Source organism: Vittaforma corneae (assembly GCF_000231115.1).
Source record: "Vittaforma corneae ATCC 50505 unplaced genomic scaffold supercont1.14, whole genome shotgun sequence".
NCBI lineage: Eukaryota > Fungi > Microsporidia > Nosematidae > Vittaforma > Vittaforma corneae.
In genome coordinates, this window is record NW_006889847.1 from 64,407 (window position 1) to 83,653 (window position 19,247).

Below are 19,247 nucleotides of genomic sequence, written 5' to 3' on the forward strand. Positions count from 1 at the left end.
GTTCATAAATTCTTGCGTAATTTCTCGTCGGTTTCTTTAACTGATTTTTTGGCATATTCACTTGTTTTCATAATATCACCTAGCTTTGATTTCTGCTTCTTGCTTTCTCGTGACTGAACCTCAGTCTCCTTGTTGATCCTTTTAACGCTTTTGTAGATCTTTTGAAGCTCCTTATTGGTCTTCGCTTCTGCCTCAGTTTTTGCATTCAAATTTCCCAGTTCTTTGTTTTCTGACATAGCCTCATTTTCCAATTGTTCAGATGACTTGTTTTTCATTTGTTCAATTTCGGCTGCTGCCTGTGCATCTTTTGCAGCCCACTTTCCATATTTTGCTTTAGCAGGTGCAAGAATATCAAATGCGTTTCTTTCCTTCTCCAGTGTTATGGCTGTATCCTTGGCCTTTTCTGCCTCTTCATGAACCTTGAATGCACCCTGCCGTCCATGCTCCAATGATTCATTCTGCTTTCTTACCTCTTCTGTTGTCATTTTTTGCTTTTGTTCCGCCTCTTCCAGCTTTTTTCTTGCCTTGCGTGCTCTATTGTAGCTTCCCTTTTCAATCTTTGTAGCTTTTTTAGCAGCCTCTTCAGACAGTTCCTGCTCAAGAGATGTTTTTTTTTGTTTCTGAGCTTGCTGTAAATCGTAGGGATCCTTCATTGTCATGCTTGTCAAGCTATTTCTTAAGCCATTCACTGTTTTAAAACGAATGTATCAGAAATTATTTTAATGCCCAAGACTTCTAAGTAGATAATTTTGCATGAGGCACTTATGAATAATGGCGTGAAAACATAAAATACAAATGATCGAACCATAATCTACAACTCTGTACAACAATGAACGAGATTTTTATTTGTTGCTTTTTTGCATGCTTTTCAGATTGTCAATTTTTGCAATTTGCTCCCTAAGTTTTTTAACATAGTTGGAGTTATCTTTGGACATGATAGATACCTCATTTTGAAATACTGTTTCAAAGCTTCCGTCCATTTCTTCCTCTGACTCTTGCTCAAGATTCAGGAAAAATTTGTTGCTAATCTCTACCATGAGGGGGCTTAAGTAACTTTGTTCACAAATGCGTTGTTAAAATGCATCGTTGCTAATGCTGAAATGCAAGAAGAAATGCTTTGAATAATAAAGCATGGATTAGAATTTAATAGTGTATTGTTCAAGGTCAATCAAATAAAACTTTATCTGCCAAAAGCTGTTTGTTGCAGAATGTGTATTGGTAGTGTTCTTATATTTGCTTGCCAGCCTACAAAACCAATGGGTTTTTAAGGTTTTAGTTTGAGTAGTTAATGTGCCCAGTTAAAAACATATTCTACGCTTTGGTTGGCACCATCACAGTCTTGCTCAGATTATAAAGCATCATGCACTTACCTCCTCTGCTCTATTGTTTTCCTTATAAACTACATTCTCACACCACCCATGACAAATCAAATTGAGGAATCATCCATAGGATTCTATGTTGTAACTTTACATGCTTCAAAGAAAAACTCAAGCCTTTTGGGGCCGACGGGTAGTCTTCGCATGGATGCCAGAAGAAACATAGACTATGATATTGTTTCATCCTCTGTTTGGGAGACTAGAAAGACGGAGTATGATGTTGAAATTCCCATAAAAAATGCATATAATGTGTATATTTCGTTTCTATGCAACGGATATACGTCTAAGAATGTAAATGTCCATGGCGTGGAAAAGGTTTTTGATGTAATACAGACCCTTTTTGTGTGCAAAGCCTGGTCTATAGACCAATTTAACAGAATGTACGAGATCAAGTGGCATTCAAGTACCATAAATCCGATGATGAATTTTGAGAATTTTGGTGATTCTTCAAGACAAATTATCTTAACGGTTGAAAGAAAGGTCGACGCTAGAGATGACAATCCACAGGTTCTAGAGACGTCAACTATCAACGAAAATGAGCTGTGCTCACTTTCTAGTCACAGTGGCTGCCCTTCTGGCAGGTGTTCTGGGACATCATGTGAGAATGATATTAGCTCGATGTTTATGACTAATATGAAATTTTATGAAGAAATTTATACTTTGAACGATCGAAGCAAGGAAAGAGTCAGTAGTCTGCTTCAAATGATGGATTGCACAGACTTTGAAAATTCCTCTGAAGTGGCTATTTTGAAGAGCATGAAGAACCAGGACTGTGTGGGAATTATCAATATTGGTAACAGCTGCTACATGAACTCGAGCATTCAGTGTCTTAACAGTTGCTCTATATTCTCCAACTTCTTCTACTGTTTTAGAGAACTATTTAATCCCCAGGATCCTCAACCGCCCTTTAATGAGCTTGGCAAAAATGAAAAATTTGCAAAAAACTTACACATTATTTCAGCATGGTCTGATATTGTGAGGATGTGCAGGCAGTCCAAGCCCTTTTCACCAAGAATTCTGAAATACGAAATAGCCTCAAAAAACCAGGCGTTTAATAATTCAAAAGAGCAGGATGCTGCAGAGTTTATTGAATCCGTATTGACGTATCTTCACGAGGGACTATGCTACAAAAGGAAGGCTGAAGCATCAACAGCATCAGACACCCAGTCTAGTGTTTTATGTAGTATGCCCAGCTCAGTGTCCAGTAGTTTATCCAGTCTGGACACTCACTCGTCTACTGGCCCTTCATCTATTGATTCTTGTATAGGTAGCCTATTTAGTCAGAAGCACGAGGACATTATGGACACCGAAGATCCCACTTCAAATCTTGATACCAAAGATAGCCAGAATTTAAATGGTTGTTTTCAAGAGTTACCAAAATCCTCAGCGTGTGCCAACTTAAATACGGATAGGAATCAATACTTAAATGATGATTTGGCTTCAAATGAATTTGAAAGACTTATCAACGCGGAGAGGTCGATTATAAGCGAACTCTTTTATGGAATGGCAACTACAATAATGGAATGCCGCTTTTGTGGATATAAGAAGTTTAAAAATGATCTGATAATGTTCTTACCCTTGTCAATTCCAAACAAAGTCAGCTATCATTCATCATGCACACTGATATTACTTGGAAATAGCCCTCCTATAAAAGTCCTGATCCCGCTTAGTTCTTCGGTCCAAGAAGCAATAGAATACACAAAAATAGAGCATGGCATTACTTCAAGCCTCATTGCAGTTGAATATTATGACGATTGTATTGTTCAAGTTCTTCCAAGTCTTAAAAGCATCAGTAATGTCAAAAATAACATATTTTTCTACGAAGTTAGACCAAGCCACACCCACATTATTTGCCATCTATACTATAGAAAACTATACTTTATTAAACGCAAAGTGCCCATAGATTTTATAGTTGAAGAAGACCATTGCAGAGTTAATCTTTATGGAAAACTAAAAGGCTATTTTGTAAAAAATTTTTCTATGATGGAGTTTTTCAGTAAGGTTAAAATGAAAAAAGGAGCGTTCAATACAATACTAAACATGCCAAGCATAGATGTTGTATTTGATGATGTTTCTGAGATATTTGGGGATAAACTATCGCTTCTGACAATAACACCATCTAAGAAAAAGAATGATGTTTCTCTCAAGGACTGTTTAGAATATTGCTCTAAAAACGACAATGTAGAGCTGAAATGTGAGAAATGTGGCGTTTCACGCGAGTTTATTCTGCACTCAACCATTACCAAGCAGCCAAAATATTTAATAATACACCTGAAAAGATTCAGCTATCTTGAAAGCGGAACGAAAATCAACACGTTTATAGAGTTTCCCGAGGATAATTTAAAGATTGAAGGTAGCAAATACAGGCTCATAGCAACATCCAACCACATTGAAATTGGCCTTGGCTATGGGCATTATGTAGCCTACTTGAGAAAAGATAGCGGATGGTACTGTTGTAATGACGGCGTAATATCAAAAGTTCCAAGGCCCGACAAAGCCAGTTCGTACATTCTGTTTTACGAAAGGATTGACTAAAATACCGTTTAATGTTTTACTATAGATTCGACAGCTGGTTTTGATTAAATAAATTAGATTAAGCAAATATGATACGTTTTGATTATACTTAGAATTGCAGACTTAGAAATGGGTCTGGGACTTTGTATTCTGAGCCTGAGGGCCTGTGAAGGCCAAAGAATGTGCATGTTCTTTGGCCCAAAACCTTAGCTACTATCAGTTCAACGAGCGTATCTTGATCGAGCATTGCCTTTTCAATCGTCACAACACATATTGCAATTAAACGTTATTCGAATAGATTAATATTTAAATTAAAAATACACAGCTGCCTAATCTTTGAAGAAAATTTTAATCTTGCTTCTCTTCAACCTTAGCCTCTTCATCACTGTTCTTCTCTGTATCTGAAAGAGCAACGCTGGAAACATCTACCTCAGAACTTTCACACTCTTGCTTTTTTGGAAGCTCAAGCTTTGAGTCATTACTAAATCCTATCTCAATCTGTCCTTTCTTAGAGGAGTTTACCATTTCATAGTATTTGTTCTTGACGTGATCACAGTAACCCCTTAAATTATTAATAACAGAGTCGATATCACCCTCAAACAGCTTGTGAATATTCTTTATGTACACATTGTACATAAAATGGGGTCCTGTGCCCAACGGAACGCTCATCCATCCTAGCATCAGAAGCTTGAATATTTGGTAGTAGGGAATTCTGTACAGAACAAATGAGAAGGTATTGTCAACAACCAAAAGAGTAGCAATTACGACAAAGTAATGTTTGTAGAATTTTCTCCATGGCTTTGAGGTGTTCCTGAAGCTGTTGTGGATGTTGTTGAAAAGGGCTGCAGCGATGACTGCATTTACAATGAAGGAGAGCATGGGTAAAATTTTCATTGTTTGTTTAGATAGAAAGGGAAGAACTAGAAAAATAAATACCGAGCAGATAGCTGGTTATTCTTCAAAAGAAAACTCGGATATATTTGCCTTGTAATAGATTATTTTGTAGCAATAGGGTAGATCAGGTACTTGAGTAAACTATAAATGGCACTATAGCTGCCACAGTTCTTACTATATTTTAGTATTTGCAGAGACATAGATAGCTTTTTCGCATATTAAATTTGCCTCAATTTCGTCTCAGTGACATATGCTCACGAATATGAGAAAATAGAATGCCCAATATGAAAATACGCCCAAGCATCCAGTATAATAGTCAACAGCAGCGCATCAGCTTGCATCACAAGAGTTCAGATCTTGTTCTATGTTTGACGTATTACTGAGTCTTCTTTGTAGAAATCCACCGCTTTGTTTAGATATTTTCTTAAAATATAACCCCATGAAGCAGCAGCAATTGGACAAAGATGGGCTTGCAAGCAGCTATTTATTGCTCACTGCACTCATTCCGCTCTCCACTTACCTTCTTTACTCACTTCTCAAGAGAGCACCGGTCTTCAAATGTGCATGTAAAAACTGCATTTCAAAAAAGCCCAAAAGAAACCTTCCAAAGACCATGTCCACTGCCGTCGTGTGTCTAATCGTTGCTTATTTGTGCAAAAATGTTTTGACCATTAAAATCAACAAAAAAACAGCGGATTTTGATCCATTTCAGGTTTTGAATGTAACTCCTGAAAGCTCTTTTGAGGAAATTAAGAAAAACTACAGGAAAATGTTGAAAGTATTCAACAAAAGGCTAAACAAGAAAAATTTCAAAGAGGAAGCCACTGAGGGAATTAAAAATCTAAACAAGGCGTTTGCAATACTCAAGGATCCAGAGTCTCTCAACAACTGGATCTCAAATGGCCCATCAAAGGAGTTGCTGATTGCTATTCCTTCTTTCATTCTAAACTTTAGCTCGTCTTTTTTAATATTTTATATTATTTTGATTGCTGTCGCTGTTCCGGTCTATTTTCTATTGAGGCACTTTGCTTTCAAAAAAATAAGCTTTTCTGGGTCTGAGTATGTCTCAAATGAAAGATTTTATGAGGACATTTGCAACTTTTCTGAGATTCCATCAATTATTCTCCACCAGTGCATTTTCATTATGGGAAAGTCTGTTGAATTCGCATCTAAAAAATGGAACAGAAGATTACCTAAAGACTGTGTTAGAATATTAGAAATGGATTATGCTATACCTGTTATGGATGATGAAGAAGGCTACCATAGAATTCTGATGTATTTGGCTAGACGTATTGAAGATTCTGACGATAGAGAGTACATTAGATCGAGAAGCTCAATGTTAATAGAATCATTTAAGAGAATAGCATCTTCCAAAGGAAAGACTAAAGTTTTTGAAGCACTGCTGATCATAGAAAAGATGGTAAACCAGGCCATATTTAGCGCAGAATACTACCAGCTTCAGTATCCTGGAATTCAGTTTGAGCAGGCAAGCCAGGTTGTATTTTCAAACGAACCTACTAAAAAGACATTACATGCCGACGAGAAGATCATAAACAGATTTCTTGGTGGTAGAGAGCTAAAAATAGCCCTGAATGTGTTGAATAATATTCCAACTATAACAATTTCTGAGCTCAAGGCCTTTACAATCGACACGGCTGTTGAAAACTGTGATTTTGGCCAGGAGGAAGCTCAAGTTATCAAGAAAGAGGGTGATTTCTTTGTAATACCAAAAGACTCCCAGGCTTACATTCGGTTTAAACTGATCTCTCCAAGACTAGTACCGATATGCCATACCCCATTTTCACAGGGTATTGTCTTCAATAAATGGACAGTATATTTGAAGATTAACGATCGTCTAGAGGGGGATGTCTTCTTTTTAGATGCATTTGAGGGAGTAAAGAAAATCAAGATGAGCATACCATGCAGCAATGGAAAGCAAAATGTAAAAGTACATGTGGTATCCAACGGATACTTTTCTAATGATTGCTCTTCTGCATTGACAATTAAATCTAGCTAGTATTGATCTAATCCATATTGGTTTTGCATTTTGAATAGAAATCATCTAAATCTCTATTGTGGGCAAGATCACATGGTTTTAACAATCGCTACCTTTGTCCTAATAAAGTGCACAACCATTTGAGTGCATTTCGTGCCTTAAACTTTTCTTTAGGCTGTTGAAATACTGCCCACCTTAAGTGTTTGCGATGCAGTATGCAGCACTTTGTCTTTAATTTAGCACATCACTTTAAATTAGGCCATTAAATTAATTCTACTTGGTGTCTCTTTACGTGGTTCCTTTTTTGTTTGCCCAATGCTTTCAGAGCTGCAAAGAGAAGCTATTCAAAAGAACCTCAACACTATTCTGCATATACCAGCATCTGTAACGCAGAAAGAATACATGGAACTATATAACAGTATTTATTCGCATTGTACTGAATATTCTGACAACTATTTGATCAAAGGAGAGGCTGTATATAATCTTTTGAGCGAAACAGTCGAAAAATTTTCAGAGAACTTGCAATTTAGCGGCTCGATCTCATCTACAGCAGAGCAGGTGCGTACTTTTATCTCAACAGTAGATCTTCTTGAAAAGACATTCAGCTATTTGGAGCGTTTTTATATAAGAACTTCGATTTTGAACAATAAGGACGTCAGAAAGGTGAAAGACTTGTTTTTCTACAAAATATACTATCAGTTCATATATAAAATTGAAAATGGCCTGGTCAATATTATATTTTTTGAGATTGAAACACTTAGGAAGTTTTATAGGCAAGACTTCTCTGATCTAGCGATAGTTATTGAATTCTATCTTCTTTGCTTGACCAACAACGGACTTGTTACCAACTCAATTAACTTTTACAAGCGATATGTCGATGAGTTCAAGCAGAGCTTCAACTTTAATGTTGAGGTTGGGAAGCTGCTGAAGAAGATCTACTTTGAAATGTTCTTTATCACAACCGTGATTAATGATAGAGACGTGGCTAGAGAAATTATCCAGACGATCTTGTTTAGAAAAGACGAGGTTCTGGACTATGCTTTTGAAAGAATTGTAAATTTTGAGAAATTCAAGCATATCTACATCATCATCAGCATGATGCCTGAGAACTGTAAAAACATATTTAGAAGGAGATATGAGAATTTTGTCTGGAGCGTTCTAAGCAAGATACATTCATTTGATGACCTATTCTCGAGCTATTGCAAAATTGTACAACAAGGCATTTTGAACAAGTTGTCAGGATTTAATGAAATCGTTGACGAATGTGTTAAAAAGTCCTTTTTGGAAAGACCAACACGTGAGCAGGTCCAGATACACAAGGAAATGGTCGAGTATATCCACAACTACATCATAAATATGCACTATATTAACGATGTGTATGCTCAATGTTCTGATTCTGTTGAGTTATCAACATGGTGTATCTCTGGCAATATCGAAGGCGGCAGAGATAACTCAAGCGAGTTCTCAACAAATACCTGCCGGTTTTTTGAATTATTCTCTCTGGTATTTGATGACTACTTGATTGATTTGTATACCCAGAGTACGCAGGTAAGGCTGCTGAAGGGTATGAGTCCTGAGAGAGAACAGGAATTTGTGGACAGCATCGCTGATAAAATTGGATGGAGTTCGACTAGCATATTAAAAAAGAGCGTTATGAATTTTCAAAATAAAATGTATTGCTGTTTTACTCTTGGTGGCGATCCCATTACTGTTTCCTGTGCTAAGGTTGTAAAAAGCTTCTGGAGTGTGGATAAAGATGATCCAAGCCTACATCCTACTCTCAACAGAATTAAGATGCAGGTTTTAGAATTGATTGAAGTTCCAGAGCGCTATGTTTTGGAGTTTAACTTTAGCCTTTCTCCAATTATTTTTGAGCTAAATGGCACAAAATATAAGATGTGTACCTCTGCCGTTTCGTTGCTGCTCTATATTGCAGATAATAATGGCATCGAACCAGACTTCCTGAGGACTGTTGCTAATGATAGATACTTTGACAAAAATGTTGATTTTTTAATCAAAAATGGATTTGTTAGTTCAAATGTAGATTCAGATGGAATGCCAAAACTGTATTGCATCAACAAACATTCTGCAAATAACATTGTGGATCTTTTTGATGTTCCTCGAAGACAGGCCGAAGACTCAGAAGCTATATTGCCTGATACGCACCATCTTCATATTTTAGAGGCTAAGATCTGTAGGACTATGAAAAAACTAAAGGAGCTAACCTTTGATTCCCTGAAAAGTCAAATAGAGTGTGAGGTGTCAGACCTTGAAAATGCAATCACCAGTTTGGTTTCAAAAGGATATTTAGTTGTGGAAAATGATGTTCTCATGTACGTTCCATAGTAGAATGAGGTTCTAAATCAGTGCTAAAGATGTGCTGGCACAAATTAATTAAGATTTTGTGATTGCATTTCCGGGTTTAATTGCCACAATACTTTGGCCAGTGTGCTTTTGGGATTGTTGCCACTACATTGCCTCTCCTAAATTTTTGTGTGGTATTTAATATCAAAGTTGATTTTCAAAATCAATTTTATTTTAGAGCATGTGATTTTTGTTTTACAAATCCTATGACATCGATTTGTCGACAAGTAACGTGCAATGTCTTGCTTCACATCTTGATGTGAAATGATCCGAAACGTTCGTAAGACTTGCACTTTGGTATTCTATTTTATGTCTCTTGAAAATTTTTGTAGATAAAATTCTAAAATTTTTTTGTCCTCCATGTCCAATAAAAAAGGAACAAGAAACTACATGAGAAACTTCCAGACAAAGCGAAGGAGAAGAAGAGAAGGCAAGACTGACTACCAGCATAGAACAAATCTTCTGAGACAGGATTGCACTCAGCACAACAATGTTAAGTCTCGACTGGTTGTTAGAATTACCAATACAAAAGTAATCTGTGCAATCGTAAAGGCCTTTATTGATGGTGACAGAGTTGTGGCATACGCTGATTCAACTGAGCTGAGAAATTACGGAGTTAACTTTGGCCTTACAAACCATTTTGCAGCCTATGCTACTGGATTTTTGTGTGGTCGAAGGGCTCTGCAGTCCAACGGCCTAGATAGGATTTATCAACCAAATACTCAGATTGGGGAATACTCGATTACAGAAGATAAGGACGATGAGCATAAGGCCTACAAAGTATACTTGGACATTGGCCTTGCTAGAGCTTCTAGGGGTGCAAATGTGTTTATTGCCATGAAAGGGGCCTCTGATGCTGGCTTGCAGATTCCCCACTCCGAGACTAAGTTTTTCGGATATACCAAAGAAAAGGGGCTTGATGCCAATGAGCTTCGGAATAGAATTTTCATGAAGCAGAATATTGAGTACATGATTGATTTGAGAGACAATGATGAGGAAGTCTATAAAAGGCAGTTTGGCGGTTATGTTTCGCTTGGAATTAAACCAGAGGAAATCCAGTCTAAACTTGAAGCATGCCTTAAGCAGATTGCTGAAAATCCTATGAAGAGTAAAGGTGAGAAGAAGGCAGGCATTGCCAAGACTCACTACAATAATAGGATTCCCAAACTTACCCTTGAAGAGAGGAAGGAGCGAGTCCGTGCCAAATTGGCAGCTGCCCAAGAATAAATTATTCATTTATTAAGTGGTTTTGTATGCCAAATAATTAATATTATGCAAAGTGCACGAGAAAATAAATATGTAAATTAACATATGGACTACTAGTTTAAATTAGGTTGGTGTTGTGATCGATTTTTACGATACTCATGATTTGAGGTTGTTGTTTGGACTTAACTCGTGCTAAAATAACATATGGCCAGTTGTATCTTTTCCTGAAACTATATTTTCCGGATTATCCCAATCTACAGGCGAAACAAAAGCCAAGCTCTCAGTACCTGCATCCGTTTTTACGGTGACTTGACTGTCGGTGTGTCGATCATTAGACGCTGTTTCTGATGTATTTGCACTGGGTTTTGGCCATATGCATCAACTGGATGATCTTCGTTGCATATTGAAATAGAAACTTCGGTAATATCTAAATTGGAGACACCCAGCCCTTCTGAGCTATCTGCTGTCGTATAAATATCTTCTGATACGTCCTTAGCATTAGCATGAAAATGCCAGCCATTTTTCGTAATGACGAATGGCACTTGTTTGGAACTGCCTTTGGATCATTGTGCTCAGTTTTTGTTACTACTGCCACAAGCAATAGATTTACCAGAAACAATACACCAGAAAAGATAGCAATGACCACGACATTGGCTATTTTCATTTTATTCATATGGGTATGCCTAAAATTTTTAAGGCAGATCAATATTTGTAATGTGATTGTCTTGAGTATTGCATGATAAAATAAAACATATACACATACCACTGTGTTCTTGTCTTTACACCATCAATTTACTTATTTTTGAGCTAATATATTTTTAATTTTAGCATCATTTTCTTTCACTTTTTAATTGAAAATATTTTTAATCAAAAATTGAAGGAGAAATGCATTGAAAATCAGCTTAAAGCCTACTCAGGATTTTATATTGCACTGCAGTGCATCGGCTACACTCTACAACGCACTGCAAATTTTTAACATTGGTGACATTACTTAAGCGTCTCGGCTGTTTAAACAAGTTTTTGGCTTGCAATTTTTAAATTGATTTCAAATTATGCATCTTTTATGAATTTTTAATTGACTATTATTCGTTAAAATAGTCAAAGGCAATTGGTTATTAAAATTCAAATATATGAAAATTTTCAATCATTAAGGAGAAGCAAATGCATCCGGAACGCAACAAGGAAATAACAGAAATTATTTTGAAGGAAGGGTATCCGATTGGCTCACAGAAAATTTCAGTGTGTGGTCTTAGTCTCCATAGCCTTCCAATTGGCATATTAAAATTTAAGAATTTAATCGTATTAAGTCTAAGTAGCAACCAACTCAACAAGCTTCCAAAAAGCATAGCCGAGCTTAGCCACTTGAAGTGTCTTAACTTACAGTGCAACATGCTTGAGGCTGTCCCCGAATTCCCACCAAGCATTAGAACTTTGAATCTGAACAAAAACTTAATCAAAGCGATTCCAAAAAGCATCTTTAATCTTAAAAGCATAGAAAAGCTGTATTTAAACAACAACCTCATTGATTTTCTACCTGACAGCATTGCTGAACTCTCAACTCTAAAGCTTTTATCAATGCAAGGCAACCAACTAATTGAGCTGCCAGATCTGAGTGGCCTTCCTGATCTTAGACATTTGGATGTGGCATTTAACAGAATCAAGGAGCTGCCAAGACTGTCACCAAAGCTAGCAACTCTCACAGCACGCTTTAACAGCATTGCAAAAATAGACTCTATGTGCAGCCCAAGTCTTAGTTATCTTAAAAAGTTAGATTTGCTGGGTAATCAGATAAAAACGATACCAGCTGAAATAGGGAACTTAAACTCTGTTGAGATGCTTTATTTACAGTTTAACAACATTGTCGAGGTGCCCAGAAGCATCTTCTCTTTAAAAAACCTTAAACAGCTACATCTAGGTAGCAATAAAATTAGCAAGCTGCCTGCAAGACTAACTGGAAAAGCCAAGAAGAGCTACTTAATCCACTTCCAAAAAAACCTCACGGTTCTTGACCTATCAAACAATAAAATAACACAAATTCCAAAGTACATTACTGAGCTGGTAAACCTGAAAGTTCTGAATCTACGATCAAACAAAATAGCACTGCTCCGTGGATCATTCAAAAAAATGAAGGGCTTGAAGGTGCTAAAGCTATCACTAAACCAGCAGTTGGGGCATTTTCCGTCTCAAATTCTTAATTTGAAATCACTGAAGATACTATTGGCAAGTTTCTGTAAGATTGAATCAATACCCAGAGAAATTTCAGAGCTAACTAATCTTGAGGTGCTAATTCTCAACGGAAACAAAATACCTGCACTGCCCAAGTCAATCAAACATCTGGCAAAGCTTAGAATTCTCGGTTTGGGCCGTTTTGGTCCCGAAAATATAAGTGATTGTGAGGAATATTCAAGAAACGAAAGCAAGAAAATATCCGATGACCGCAATAGAATTAAAAGATTGCCGGATACTATAACAGAGCTGCAAAACTTAGAGATTCTCAACTTAGATGGTGTCGAAATCGAGATACTTCCTGAAAACATTGGAAGGTTGCAAAAAATGAAAAAGCTTATTCTAAATTGCGGAAACTTCAAGCAGCTTCCCGAAAGCATCTGCCAGATTGCAAGTCTTAGGATACTTTCTTGTAAAAGTTGCAGAAACCTGTCAAGCTTGCCAAGCGGTCTTTCAATATTAAAAAATTTGAAGGTACTGGTGTTAAACAAGTGCTACTCGCTGCTTGGACTAGGCAGAAATGTCGGCGACATCAAGTCATTGAGGGTGCTAAGAGTCAGGAACATAAGATTGACTGAACTGCCAAGCAGTTTTGAAAATCTTACGAATTTAAGGGTCCTAGATCTTGCAAGCAATGAATTATCTGTGCTTCCTGATTCACTAGGAAACGTAGTCTATTCAAGAGATATAAAAAACAACAACGTAATTGAGTGCAAAAGCGGCTTGGTAAGCTTGAGAACATTGAATCTATATCACAATCCCATAGTCTCCATTGCAGATAATGTAGGAAACCTAGAGTCCTTAGAAGCTTTAAATCTAATTGGCTGGGGTAACCTGACAAGCTTGCCTGATACATTTGTGAATTTAGCAAATCTAAAAAAGTTGGACATCTGTGATGCAAACATTCAGCAGTTACCTGAGGATTTTGGTAAGCTGCAATCACTTGAGCAGCTGCAAATAAAATCAGTGAAGCTGGAAAAGTTTCCGGAGAGCTGTAAAAACATGGCCAATCTGAAAAGACTCGAGGTGAGGAATACAAAAGTTGCGACGCTGTTTGGATTTGAGAATCTTGTAAATTTGGAGTTTCTGAGGCTGAGTGGAAATAAAAATCTAGAAACACTACCTGAGAATTTTGACAACTTGATAAATCTAAAGCAGCTTGTGATTCAAAATTCAAAAATAACTGCTCTGCCTGAGAATATTGGCAATCTCAAATCTTTGGCTATTTTGTGGATGCAAAATAACAAAATAAACAGGCTTCCGGGAAGCTTTGGAGAGCTGGAAAGCCTAATGGAGCTTGTGGCGGACTGCAATAAAATACCATTATTGCCTGACAGCTTTGGAAAATTGAAAAATCTTTCGGTCCTTAGGTTAAACAGTAACCAGATCACCTCTCTACCTGACAACTTTGGAAAGCTGACAAATCTATCAGAGTGCATGATTAATTTTAATATGTTAACGAGGTTACCGGAAAGCTTTGGTAACCTAAAATCTTTGAGGGTTCTATGGCTGAAGGCCAACAGGCTTGAAAGCCTACCGGACAATTTTATCGACTTGGCATCCCTAGAGCATCTATTTCTTGATTTTAACAGGCTGAAGAAAATCCCAGAAAAGATTGGACTACTGAAAAACCTAACCAAGTTTAGTCTAGCACAGAACAGTTTGAAAATAATCCCGGACAGTGTAACCAAATTGTATGAACTCGAAGAACTCAATATGGCAAACAATGCAATTAAAAGGCTACCGTATTGCATGGGTAATCTGCGTAAACTTATGGAACTGAATCTGAACTCTAATAAGCTTGACAATCTTCCTGACAGCATGAAAAATTTGGAAAGACTATCAATATTAAAAATCCACACGAATCAGTTCAGAAGATTGTCCGATTGCGTCTATGAAATGACAAATCTAAAGGAGATTGGAGCTTCATTTAACAGCATTTCAGCCATTTACAGGGATATTTCTAAGCTTAAGAAACTCAGAAGACTGAATCTATACAAGAATAACATTAAGAAACTGCCATGCACCATTGCTGAGCTGAACGACACACTTGTGCTACTTGATCTTAGGCGTAACCAAATTGAAGACTTTGGATCTGAGGTTACTTTTGGGAAGTTTGAGATTCAGGCAATATTTGGAGACCGGGCTGTGTTTGATACACGCAGTCTTCATATTGTGCCTTTGAGCAAGAGAGAAGTATATAGTCGTCTTGACGATGAGCCTATTAGATGGAATAGAAGCAAGCTTGCAGCTTTAAAGACGGACGACATTCCAAAACACACGCTGGGTGGTGAGCAGATCCTAAAGCTGTGGGATGATTTGATTGCACCAGTGGTCATTGATTATGATCACAAGAGGACATTTAGGAACTATATTGTGCATCTATATTATACAAATACAAACTATGATAAGTGGAGAATGAATCAAGAGTATATTCCACTTGCACAAGATCTGATTGAGGGGATATTAAAAATATTAACCAAAAGCGAAAATATCACGGATTTTGATAAAATACGATCACATGTGTCGAATATTTGCGAGGGAATAAACTACTGTCCAGACAGGCAAATGGCAGAACTCCGATTCAGCTATTTTACGCTGTATCAGAGAACCGATCCGTTGGAATCGTTGCAGACCTTTGTTGAAAACTACATTGCTACGTACAAAGAAAAGGTTTTTGACCAGACTGTAACTCCGATGAATGCCACGCAAAATGTGCATGTGTTGAACCATTGGAAGTACGAAATGAGACTTGAGCTTGGATTTAACTTTAACTTTAAAACAGTAATTGGAACGATGGGCCAGGATCCGTTCATGGGATATCCAGGAAATGTGCTGGATGCATTTTATAGGATATTTACACCCAAAAAGGTTATCATACTCCTAACGAGGGCAATTAATGAAAATAAAGAAAAGCTGTGTGAAGCTCTCAAGTTAGTATGCGAGCTTCCAATTGATAACAGATTAAAAAGCCAGATGTTCATAGGCGAAAATAGTGACATCTTCTTTGCGAATGCAATAACACAATACTTCACACAAGAATACTTGCTCAGCTTGAATATACTTGAAAAAGGAAGCAGAAGCTGCATCAAAACGATGTGCACATGTTGTTGTATTTAATTAAATGCGCCCGAGTCTAGTAATGCCAATACTTTGCTTACCTAATATAGTTGATCGTATCAACAATACTTGATCATCGTCGTGATATTAATAAAGCAGATTTGCATGCCAAGCCAAGCTTTAGTGACCAGCACAAAACTTCTTAGATTATATCCTAAACAGAAAAGGGTTTATTCTAAGAAATGGTGCTTATTTTACTTTTTGCACATATAACAGAAAAGTTTTTGATTCCGTCAAAATGATTGGACATAAGCAAGAAAGGAGATGTATTAAAGAACCTTCACAGATTCTACTTCTTTTTTGAAGCAACAGCCGCCTTCCTGGTTGGCCTTCCGGATGTCTTTTTATTTTTTTTATCGTCTTCAGTCTTTTTATTCGTAGATTCTCTCTGTCTATCAGATTTCACATTAGCATTCGTTTTCTCCTTATCGAATCTTTTCGTGTCCTGTGTATCATCCTTACTCTTTTTGACAGACCTTTTATTCTCTTTTTTATTATCAGGTTTCTTTTCAACTACTGTGCCACCTTTATTCCCTTTTGTTTCCTTCTGGCGGCTAGACTTTGTATGAGCGTCTTTATCATCTTTACTTCCATCTTGTTTCATATCTCTGCTCTTTTTCGCTGTCATTCTAGGTTCATCCTGACTGTCATGCCCTTCCACATCTTCCTCGTTATGCTTCTTCTTATTGGGCTTGCTACTTTTAATCATCTTGTCGTCTTTTTTATCGGCTTTTTGTCTACCTGACTTCTTTTCAACATCCTTACCATGCTCTTCCTGATCCTGCTTTTTGCTTTTACTTCCACTTTTCTTAAGCTCCTTGCTGTCTGTATGCTTAGGCTCTTTTTTGCCATTCTGGCTTTCAGACCGTGGTAATGACTTTCCTGTTTTGTTTGTAAAAGGCAAAATATTTTCGGGTTTTTGTTCCTCAGCCATCTTTTTTCTTTTAGCCACAAACTCGCCATTTGGCTCTTGCTTAATAACCTCCAATTCATTTGGGCCCAGTCCCTTTTCTTCCTGCTTTCGAGTCTGGCCCTTAGGAACATCCTTCGTTTCGTTTTCCGATTTGGAAATTACTTGGGTAAATTTAGGTGCCTGTAGACACTTCTCCACAGCCTTTTCAACATGGTCTTTTGCTTCTTCTTGAAGGATATATGAGATTTCCTCACGTATCTCTTCCTTAATATTATCTGTGATGTTATTTTTCAACTTTTCTAACGAATTAACTTCCGCCTCTAGAACCTTATCTCTTGTTAGTTCTTGCCCGGCCGACTTAATGTCCTTTTCCGCTTGGCGAAGCAAATCGTTATCAATGGCAATTTCTCCCAAGTCAGGATGACGAGGCTTGTTTATTGGAATATTTATGTCGCCATCAAGCACATTATTAGCTTCTTGCTGTAGATTTTCTAGCTTTCTATGTATGGCTGCCTCCAACATCTCTGGCGAAGGTTGGATGTTGAATGCTTTTTTAATCTCCTCCTCTGTCCTTCCCACCATCATCCTTTCTACAGCCATCTTGTCTACAACCTTAGCAGTAGCTTCATTGCCTTTATCTTTCCACTCGTGTTTTTCCACCTGCTTACTTGACGAGTGAATGGGTGGAGTTTTTGAAAAGTCCCCCAGCTCCCTTTCATATACATTATCCAAAAACTGTTTGTTTTCACTCTGCTGCTTCATTTCCTCCGCTTTGCGCCCATCCACAATACTGTTACCCAAAGTGTCAGTGTTGTGTGTGATCTTAAGTACAGGCGAGTACTCTTTAAATCTAGAGGCTACAGAAGTTATCTTTGCATCATACGCGTCTATTTTCTGAAGTGACTCGACTACAAGAAATACCATGAAAATGCTGTGAACTCGAACGACAGAATCGTTATTGAAAGAGACGCTTGTTCCCTGCAACACAGGCACTGTATCACAATGAACATTATTTCCAACGGCTGTGATTTTGTGTTTCTCAAAGTCAACAACAATGTGAATTGGCAGGAGAGAAGGCAAGAATATTTGCAAGTCACACTCTTCGCTACTACCAATCTTCACAATTTTGTTAGAGCTTTTATATGTTTTAACTGCTGCAATTATTGGATTATAGATTTTTAATACAAAATATTTGTGAATCTTTGTGTCCTCCATAGGGTTTGTATTTGTTTAGCAAAAATTTACATTCAACCAAACAAATCAAATAAAACAATAGTGGTGATAGATTAACGTGACATTTGATGTACGAGCTTACAGACAAAGAATAAAAAGCGATGGTTAGACCCGACCATAGTTTTCTGTTTCATACAAGTGGCAACGTGGCGATTATAGAACACTACATTTTCTGTAGTAGCTTCTGACACCTCAAAGATGATAAATAGCATCCATAAAGCTACAATGAGAGAATAGAAAACGATGTGTCCAACCAACTCATTAGACCCAGCATTACCAGCGTTTGGCTGGAAATTAAATACCAAATCATACCAGCCGTATAATAAATTTTATTAGTATTTTGACATGTCAGCATAGATGTGAGATATCCTGGATACAAAGAGAACTTATAGTAGTTAATGGTTTGTATGCTTTACATATATTTGTTTTTATTTTTAATTAAAAGTCTAATCTACCCTATTTATGAGAAAATCGCTAAAAAACCTTACAGGCAATGCAGTTAAAATGGCATGTGCACCATGCATGTCGCACATATTTTTCTTCTGGTTTAGACTTGTAGCATTCACCATGATAAAAGTAGTATCAGATAATACAGTATCCAAAAAACATTCACTTCGTGAATCGTTTGGGGATTTTATATATCTAGCTCAATTCAATATCTGCCAACTATATTTGGCATTAAAAGCCCTCAGCGTTTCAAACATCATAGCCTATTTACTGGCAGTTGCTCTGATGTTTCATAATGCAGTGCTTTCAATATTCGTTGATGCCTATACAGGACTAACCTGCCAAGCAAAATACCAGATAATTCTTTCAATAATTTCGTCTTCATTTGTAGTTGAAGGATTCTACTCACTCTACACCTCATATTCAAGAAAATATGAGTTCGAATTTCAGCTGTTTAAAAAAATAGGCTTCGATGAGGCAATTAACTGTGCCTATGCGATCAGAAAGTGTTTGGAAACCTTTGGTGGACTGAACTTTTTTGTACATTTTCAATAGCAAGTAGGTTCATAGACAACGAACTTATAACATTCATCAATACTTCATATGTCGTTATCGTCTATGTTGCTGTGTCGTTTATTCAGCAGATTTTGGTTTCTGTGAGACCAGATGAGGAAAATATTAAACAGCGAAAGATTGCAATAGTCCTATCGATAGTGAAAATTGCAGTTGCAATATGGGCAATAATCCATGATCAGTGGATCGAGACAAAAGATCTTTCGATAAGCCCGGCTGTGGACACCATTCTGTTTATTGATGCGATACTGCTGTCGTGTATTCAGCACTACTTTCTTGTCATTGATGGCAAAAATTTTGGTAGTGGGTTAAAAGAATATTTGGCACTTAAGACAGTGCAATTAAATCTGATAGACTAATGGTTGTTTTCATTATATATTTTGAG

The 19,247-nt window shown here is 37.1% G+C and overlaps 10 protein-coding genes across 10 annotated transcripts; 7 read left to right on the top strand and 3 right to left on the bottom strand.

Moving 5' to 3' along the window:
* Positions 1–2: 2 nt before the first annotated feature.
* VICG_01492 (uncharacterized protein) lies at positions 3–689 on the bottom strand (the record flags this gene model as incomplete). Its single annotated transcript, XM_007604876.1, has 1 exon — positions 3–689. A coding segment is annotated over one exon (687 nt), but the record flags the coding sequence as incomplete, so codon positions are not given.
* Positions 690–1,418: 729 nt separating this feature from the next.
* VICG_01493 (uncharacterized protein) lies at positions 1,419–3,911 on the top strand (the record flags this gene model as incomplete). The annotated part of the gene is made up of 1 exon (XM_007604877.1): positions 1,419–3,911. The coding sequence occupies one exon, from the start codon at positions 1,419–1,421 to the stop codon at positions 3,909–3,911; it is 2,493 nt and encodes an 830-aa protein (XP_007604939.1).
* A 327-nt stretch (positions 3,912–4,238) lies between these two features.
* Positions 4,239–4,769, bottom strand: VICG_01494 (uncharacterized protein; the record flags this gene model as incomplete). The annotated part of the gene is made up of 1 exon (XM_007604878.1): positions 4,239–4,769. One exon carries the CDS (start codon positions 4,767–4,769, stop codon positions 4,239–4,241), a length of 531 nt encoding a protein of 176 aa, XP_007604940.1.
* A 454-nt stretch (positions 4,770–5,223) lies between these two features.
* Positions 5,224–6,801, top strand: VICG_01495 (uncharacterized protein; the record flags this gene model as incomplete). The annotated part of the gene is made up of 1 exon (XM_007604879.1): positions 5,224–6,801. One exon carries the CDS (start codon positions 5,224–5,226, stop codon positions 6,799–6,801), a length of 1,578 nt encoding a protein of 525 aa, XP_007604941.1.
* A 294-nt stretch (positions 6,802–7,095) lies between these two features.
* On the top strand, positions 7,096–9,126 carry VICG_01496 (uncharacterized protein; the record flags this gene model as incomplete). Its single annotated transcript, XM_007604880.1, has 1 exon — positions 7,096–9,126. The coding sequence occupies one exon, from the start codon at positions 7,096–7,098 to the stop codon at positions 9,124–9,126; it is 2,031 nt and encodes a 676-aa protein (XP_007604942.1).
* A 378-nt stretch (positions 9,127–9,504) lies between these two features.
* On the top strand, positions 9,505–10,371 carry VICG_01497 (uncharacterized protein; the record flags this gene model as incomplete). The annotated part of the gene is made up of 1 exon (XM_007604881.1): positions 9,505–10,371. One exon carries the CDS (start codon positions 9,505–9,507, stop codon positions 10,369–10,371), a length of 867 nt encoding a protein of 288 aa, XP_007604943.1.
* A 1,140-nt stretch (positions 10,372–11,511) lies between these two features.
* VICG_01498 (uncharacterized protein) lies at positions 11,512–15,696 on the top strand (the record flags this gene model as incomplete). The annotated part of the gene is made up of 1 exon (XM_007604882.1): positions 11,512–15,696. One exon carries the CDS (start codon positions 11,512–11,514, stop codon positions 15,694–15,696), a length of 4,185 nt encoding a protein of 1,394 aa, XP_007604944.1.
* A 289-nt stretch (positions 15,697–15,985) lies between these two features.
* On the bottom strand, positions 15,986–17,824 carry VICG_01499 (uncharacterized protein; the record flags this gene model as incomplete). Its single annotated transcript, XM_007604883.1, has 1 exon — positions 15,986–17,824. One exon carries the CDS (start codon positions 17,822–17,824, stop codon positions 15,986–15,988), a length of 1,839 nt encoding a protein of 612 aa, XP_007604945.1.
* A 480-nt stretch (positions 17,825–18,304) lies between these two features.
* On the top strand, positions 18,305–18,844 carry VICG_01500 (uncharacterized protein; the record flags this gene model as incomplete). Its single annotated transcript, XM_007604884.1, has 1 exon — positions 18,305–18,844. The coding sequence occupies one exon, from the start codon at positions 18,305–18,307 to the stop codon at positions 18,842–18,844; it is 540 nt and encodes a 179-aa protein (XP_007604946.1).
* VICG_01501 (uncharacterized protein) lies at positions 18,796–19,221 on the top strand (the record flags this gene model as incomplete). Its single annotated transcript, XM_007604885.1, has 1 exon — positions 18,796–19,221. A coding segment is annotated over one exon (426 nt), but the record flags the coding sequence as incomplete, so codon positions are not given.
* Positions 19,222–19,247: the final 26 nt, after the last annotated feature.